Here is a 7,697-nt window from a genome sequence, read left to right on the forward strand (position 1 = left end):
GAATGCATGGGGATATGTTTCCGGTGTGAAATATCAGCAACCAAATTTCAAATATACCCAAAGGATTGAAGTTGTTTGCCCCAATGCCAAGTCATGGTCTCCACAAGACCCAGCAAAAGATGTATCATTGTACTTTTTATCTCAGGATTGAAGTTGCTATGGACAAAACGTTCAGATATATATAAATGTACACATCTTCTAATTATCCTTTTAAATAGTTTGTTGCACTTTATTATTTTTTGCCAATAAATTTGATTTAATATATCTAGTTGTCATTGCCCAGAAAGGAGTATTTTTACTTAAATTTTTTTTTGCCTTTTGTTTTTTTACTGTACTTTTTTTTTCTTTTGACAAGTTATATATTTTTTAAATAGTATTTTTCAAATTAAATTTAATTATTATGGTATCATTTGGGTATTCAATTAACCAACTTGTTATAAAACTAAAACTAATTTTGTTAAGTTAATGTTTTAATATCTATAAAATTATTGGATGTAAATAGCTTCCTAAACTTTCAATGATATAATCAGAATAGGGATTTTCTAAGGGTTTTAAAGACAATCTAAATGCTTCCAAATTCCTTTCCAAGGATCATAAAGTAATTTTTCAACTAGTAACAAAAAATTAAAATGACTGAATTGTTTATAAAAAAACGATGAGAAACGATTTTGATATATTTGATCTTAAATTAATCTTTTAGATAAGATTTTTAAAATGTACATGAAATAATTGTATTTTTTTTATTAAATTAATTATTGATTAATAATTTTAGAAAAATAATAGATGCTTGTGCAGTATAATTCAATTTTAAATAAATACATTTTAAGTAAAAGCACTATTACATACTTATGCGTGGTGTCAAAATTAGCAAAAATTACAAACAATGATTTAGTAGGAAACTAATTGCAAGTAAAAATAAAATTCATAGAATTATACAATTTTATCATAATTGTTAATGGAGAGTTCTTAGAATACAGGGGAATTAACTGCAATCAATGATTTTGATTAAATATTAAAATCCCCTATTTTTTGTTTTGTTTTTTGTAAAAAGTAGTTCTAACAGATCTTTTATTCAATCATTTAAAAAATGTTTTAGAATTTTTACTAATTTTGGCGTGATAGTATTTTTTTTTTTTTTTTACCTAAACTACAGTTTTTGAAATTTAATTATACTGTATAAGCACCAAATAATGTTCATCTACAACACAAATACATGAGTAGTGGTGATATAAATTTATTAATATAACGATTTCTTGTTAAACTCAACAAATGTTTACAGTAGAATTTCTGAAATATTTATTCTACATAATTTAAAATGTAGTTTATTTTAGTGATAATGACTTTAATTTTCTAATTGTTTCTTGCAGCTGTAATTGAAACTGGAGATGATGCTGAAGTTGTTCGTGCAAAATATTTTATCCGTGATGAATTTTTGGTAAAATTTATTTCTACTTTCCATCTTTTTTTTTTTTTTTTTTTTCGTATTTGGATTCTTTGGACTACTGCATCTGCAGTATTATTTTTACACCGTTTCAGTCGATGTACCCTCTGATCTTCACAGGTGTATCTTGTTGAACTCTGGAATCTTTCTGTCAAACTCAAGATGGCCCCTAAAAGGCATGTTAGAATTGTTTGCAAGGAACCATAACATAGTGAATAAAGTACTTGGTAAAATTCAGTTGTAAGTTACAGTTCTGGAAGTTGAAGGTTCAATCCTCAGTGCGAGCAACACTCAAAATACAATTGCAAATTACTTAGAACTTCTACCCAGTCATGAGAGCATGCTGCCTCTGTGGATCAAATAAAGCGTTCAATGTGAAATTCCATGCAGATTCCCAAGTTCGACTGAAAGATTTCCCAGTTCAACTGAAAAGTTTTTGAGTTTGATAAGATACAACTGAAGAAGGTCAGAGATTACATCGACTGAAATGTTGTAAAAATAACACTCAAGATTGGAACAGTAGTCTGAAGAATCCAAATAATATGAATAATCAATTAGTATTTGGAAACATCATATATTTTTTCTTTACTTTTTTAAATTTTATTTATTTAATTTTTTCCCTTGCACTTTTCAGACTTTTTGTTTTAACATCTATTTTGATATCAAATGACATTTCCTCTACTTTCTTCCATAATCACCATTACAGAGTTTCTGATGTTTTGAACAAAAATCAAAAAATATTCTGAATTCAATGTTAATGGCTGATAGCAAGGAAGTTTGAAATAGCTAGACATATTCATTTACTTTTCCTTTAAATTATTTCAATGGAAATGGTTTTTAGAATTATATAAAATCTTCATAGTCAATACTTTTTTTTTGTTGCCATAGAAGACATGTCGAAAGAGATGTAAAAACAAGGATGTTGCTATTTTGTTTGTGTTTATTGAATCTGATATTTTGCATAGAGCCCATGAAGATCTTGCCTTAGGACTGTCTGATCTACACAAAGTCCTCGTTGCTCATAACTATTTATTACATGTGCAAGATTACAGCTCTTCACCTTTGACACCTAAAGCAGGAAGGTCCTGTATTTTCTTACAAAGTCGGTTGTGCATGCGCAGAAATAAACATTGTTACCCTCACTCTTTGGATTTGTAGTTCTGCACTGTCCACACTCAGCAGCAGAGATAACCAGTGGATAATGGATCCTGATGTTGATTCCATCTAAATTTTTACCAAAGTTTTGTTAGCTCTGACACTACTATGTTGTAATTGCACTATGGTAGTGAGGAAGTGGTGGACTTGTGTGTGGGGGGGGTAGGAGTGCTGTTATATTGCAAACAGGAATTTAACCAGTTTCTTTAGCAAACGAGGTATCATGTTGAGACACCTAAAATGGCGAATGATCTCAGATTCAAGACATCACTCTTAACATTTTACAATTGTTTTAAGAAAAATTGCACTTTTTTTACATTCATGATATTGAAATTTTTCATTCACTGATTCTTTGGTAGATTTATAAAAATCACAGCATTTTTTCTTAAATATTTCTCCCTACAAATTTTGATACACCATATGGTCTTATCATCATGCAAAGGAGTGACGACACTGGAGACCTATTTCAAAAGCTACTCTTTTCACTTTCAGTTTTCTTTTATATACTTCATTATTGTGGTTGGCTTTAAAAATTCAAAGAAAATGTTTCAATATATTGTCATTATTTAATTGAAGTAATATCTATTTATTTATTTTTTGAAAAAAAAAGGCTTTGCATTCGTTTTTGTTTGTTTTTTTGTTTTTTTCTCAATAAACATGAAATAATACATTGTCTGAAATTTTGTAATCCCTTTTTCTCTATCTTTTCATTTGTCATCATTGATCAGTGTCTGATCAATGCAGATCGTATGAAGCAATTCAGCACTATCATGAGCCAGATCCTTCTAATTCCAGCCTAAATCTCATCACAGTGAATCATGCCATCTTGTTGCTAGCTTTTCTACTGAGTGCTTGATGTCAATTATCAGTCATTCAGTGACCATCTGCATCCATCAGTCATTTAGATAAGGTGGCTGGCATATCTCTTCAATTTATTGACTGATTTAACTGCCTTTGTCACCTTTGATTCTACCCACAACAGCTTGTTGTTGACCCGATTGGCCCAGCAGACTTTCACCTAATAGGTGATGGCTAGCATCTGTTGATCAGTCCCTGTAATCAATCATCTCTGAGCTGTACAGTAAAGTTGGTAGTATGCTGCTGTTGAACAGGTTGGCCCTGATGTCTGCAGAAGAAATTAAATGGATAAAAACTTTCAATTATCTTTGTCTGCATCACATTCTTCATTTGTGATGGCAGCACTTTTCTACTGCAAAATCAACTCCCTTCAACAAGTCATTCTCATCAGATATCTATGCGGGTTAATTTATGCCCTGTGTCCACTGGGAAAGTTTTTCTACGAAGCAATTACATCAATTTCTCTTCAGGGTTGAAAAAAGTGATACAGTATACAATGAAAAATGTTACTGATGATGTAAAAGCTCACCTTGAACCCAACCTGGACTCCCTCCCTGTGTCTACTGAGTTTGTCGTTGAAGTAGCAAGTGGCTAGAGGTCATCCAATCATTGACTTCAAATAATCATGCTTGATTTGCATTTATGAGGGACATAATGACGAGGATAGATGTAGCTGGCTCAACCCACTTTAGGTAAATGCTGTTTCAAATACAAATAGTAAGATTTTTGAGTTAATCATTATATTACTGACTATCTTCTACAATGCGCAGCCTGTTTGCTAATTCATGACTGTTTTTGTACTCTGTTGTTATGTAGCTATCAACCAGTTCGAATTGACACAAGCCAATGGGGATGTTGCCATTGATTTGAATGTGGCACATTCACTTGGTTTGGATTTTTTTGATCTTGAACCTCATAGCAAATCTTGAAATTATTTCATCAAGCTGAAAATTATTGCAAGTCTAAAAGTAAACATTTTTTTTCTTAATTTCTAAAGTCAACTACAATAAGTGATAAAAACATGCATGCCAGGAAGGTTTTTATTGGCAACAAACACAATTTTAACGATTTTGTTATTTAAGAAATAATTATGGTTCTACTTCACATTCACAAATTACTTAAACATGTTTTGTTTTTTCATTCTTAAGAATTGAATAAAAATGCTAAGAATAAAATTAAATTTCAAACTTTTGATACTAAGTTATTACCATTATCTCTCCATTGTTGCTATTTGATTGATGCAATGCTGAGGATGCAAGTAAATCATATTGCTAAATTACTTTGTTCTTTCCTACTTTTAATAGTAGTTGGAATTTTTCCATATTTTTTTTCTGCTACACTGGTTACAGCAATTATGTGACATTTCAGAGCTTATGTCTTTCTCTTTTTTTTTTTTTTTCTAATGTCTTATATATTTTTATTTTATTTATTTTATTTTCTTTTGTGATTTTTAGCGAATAAGCACTGCTACACGAGATGGTCGTCATTACTGCTACCCTCACTTCACATGTGCAGTTGACACGGAGAATATTCGCCGAGTGTTTAATGATTGTCGAGACATCATCCAGAGGATGCACCTGCGCCAATACGAGCTTCTATGATCTGCTGGTGTGGAACTACTACTACTACTGCTACTACTACTATAACAAGCAAAAAAGAAAAAACAAACAAAAAACAACAGCAACTTCTTTTAGTACTCAAAAAAGGGATACATTGACTTGATATAAACACAAAATCTATATTTAATAGAACAAAAAAAAAAAAGAAGCAGGTGTTAATAAACACGGGCATTTGGTAGTGTATTTGTTAATGGATCCCTAATTTCTGCCGGTGTTTGCCAGCGGAATCAACTGAGACCAAAAACAAAAAGAGAGAAAAGAAATCATTTTTTTTTAAAGCAAAACCAAACAAAAATAACTGACCAATTTTTTTGAGGGAGAAAAAACAAAACAAAAAAAAAAACAAAAAACAAACCCGAGACACAGTGTCCAGCTTTTATTTTTATTTCCCTCCCTACCCCAACACCGTTCACTCACTCTCCACTTTAATATATATATATATATATATATATATATATATATATATATATATATATATATATATATATACACGTGTGTGTGTGTCCATTAACTGACAGTATGCATAGGTGATAATACATCAGTCGGAAATTATTTTTTGCTGCAGGTTCTCCAATCTATAGTAAGAAGCCGATCAAAAAGGCAATCATTTTTTCTTTTTTTGTTCTTCTCTTTTTTTCTTTTTTATATCTCTCTTTTTCTCTTTCTTCTTTCTGTTTTTTCCCCTCTCTATCTCTTCTCTATCCTCATCTTTCTTCTTTGCCTAAAGTTCTTATAAATCTAGTAAAAACCAATATGTAAAAAACGAGGAACAAAAATAAAAGATGGAGACCCTCCCCACACACACACACACACACAAAAATAGACAATTCAACAAATTGATCGACCTCTTTTAAACTCTCTCTCTCTCTTTCTCTCTCTCTCTCTCTCTCCCTCCGCCATTTCTAGTGCTTTGTCCCTTCTCCCTCCAGCTCATCATAAGATTTCTTACATTTTTGTATATTTGGGTGTTATTGTAGATCCTGTCCACCTAAAGAAAAGAAAAACATGAATTTTGTTTAAATCTGCAAATCAACCGCTCACAATATGTGCACAAGGGTATGATTGTATATATTATTACTGGGTTATTACGTGTATATGTTATGTGTGGTTGAATGTGAGCTTAATGAATGTTTGATAAAGGAAGTCTCCTGCAACAGTGTATACAATAAACTGTTTTTGTTAATTTTTATTATTATTATTATTATTATTATTATTATTATTATTATTATTATTATGTTAGGCAGCCATCTACATGTCTATATGCTTTGCCTGTCAATAATATTACAAAACGAAAATAACATCACTTAAAATAGCTTAAAGTTGCAAGAGTATACGTCTTTATTATTTCTAAAATACACATTTCTAAAAGTTATGAGATGTTAATAATTAATAAACTATGTTTTTAAACTTGTAAAAATGTTAATTAATAATAAACTATTCTTCTAAGAAGAATAGAAATCTTTGTAGACATAAGTTTTTTCTACGTATCTATTTACTTTTTTTTATCTCCTTTATCTTTTTTTTTTGCTACCACGTTTCTACCTATTTCTCTAATTTAATTCCATTTTGAATTTTTTCATTTAAAAACGTCTTAACACCTGAACTTTTAATTTTTCAGTTTTGAATATATATATATATATATATATATATATATATATATTTATATTTATAGTCAGTCACAGACTGTTTCCTTGTATCATGGCTCTTGAGTAAACATGATGAGTGTTTTGGTGCTGAGATTCATAACCAGATTGACAGATCACTTAAAATTGTGATCAGCAGTCAGGCATTTTACCTATGCACTATATTTATTCACCTTGACAGTAAGGAAAATTGTTTTTATTGTTTATATTCGCATAACGAGGTATTGAAAGAACTCTATTTTAATTACAATGAATAGTGCTTTGCACTAAACATAAAACGTTATTTTTCCTGCTAGAGAGCTGAAGTGGAGAGCAAATCTAATCATCCACAGACAGCCGTTTTGGTGTTTACATGACTCATCAGTGTGACTGAATGTAGCAAGAGTATCAACTTTTATATTTGAAACCCAGACAGCAGCTTATTTCCAACCTTGATCAGTGGTGTCAGATATCTTACCATCTACACTAATGAAGAACCCATTATTAGCAGTGGAAGATATTAAAAAGATAATTAGAACTCGGCCAGTATGGAAAAAATAATTCTTTTTTATCATTAAATTACATAAGGAAAGATTTTTTTTTTTGTATTTTTTCCAGAGCAAATACTTGCTTAACTTTTAATTTAGTGCTGCCCTCCTCGTCTTTAATATGTTCTCTGACAATTTAGACAAATTTTTATAGCGTTTTTTTTTTTTTTGTAATGTATTGTTAAAATATATATTTCATTTTTTTTCTATTTTTTTATTTATTTATTTTTTTATTTTTTTTCATATTTTAAAACCTTTTAAATTTAGCATTTTGTTTTTTTGATGATACTAAACAAATGTTAGTATTGGATGTATTTTTAGTCTTTAAGAATGTTAAAAGTCTCCAACTAAGATTCAAGAATTCATTTTGTTTAATCTACTTAATTTCAACACTTTGGAAAACTTTTTTGTGATATATTCTTAAAATAACACATTAAAACTTTTTTTTTTTTTT

The 7,697-nt window shown here is 29.9% G+C and overlaps 1 protein-coding gene across 2 annotated transcripts in view; it reads left to right on the forward strand.

Moving 5' to 3' along the window:
* Positions 1 to 6,262, forward strand: part of LOC145277944 (guanine nucleotide-binding protein G(s) subunit alpha-like) — a 458,077-nt gene extending 451,815 nt beyond the window's left edge. For both annotated transcript variants that reach the window (XM_080130029.1, XM_080130030.1), the window contains exons 11-12: positions 1,368 to 1,435; positions 4,909 to 6,262. In XM_080130029.1, coding sequence (XP_079986155.1) covers positions 1,368 to 1,435; positions 4,909 to 5,055 — 215 coding nt within the window. In that variant the 3' untranslated portion in view covers positions 5,056 to 6,262. The remainder of the gene's footprint in view (positions 1 to 1,367; positions 1,436 to 4,908) is intronic.
* Positions 6,263 to 7,697: the final 1,435 nt, after the last annotated feature.

This window comes from Euprymna scolopes, chromosome 6 (assembly GCF_053919585.1).
Source record: "Euprymna scolopes isolate OS-2025 chromosome 6, ASM5391958v1, whole genome shotgun sequence".
NCBI lineage: Eukaryota > Metazoa > Mollusca > Cephalopoda > Sepiida > Sepiolidae > Euprymna > Euprymna scolopes.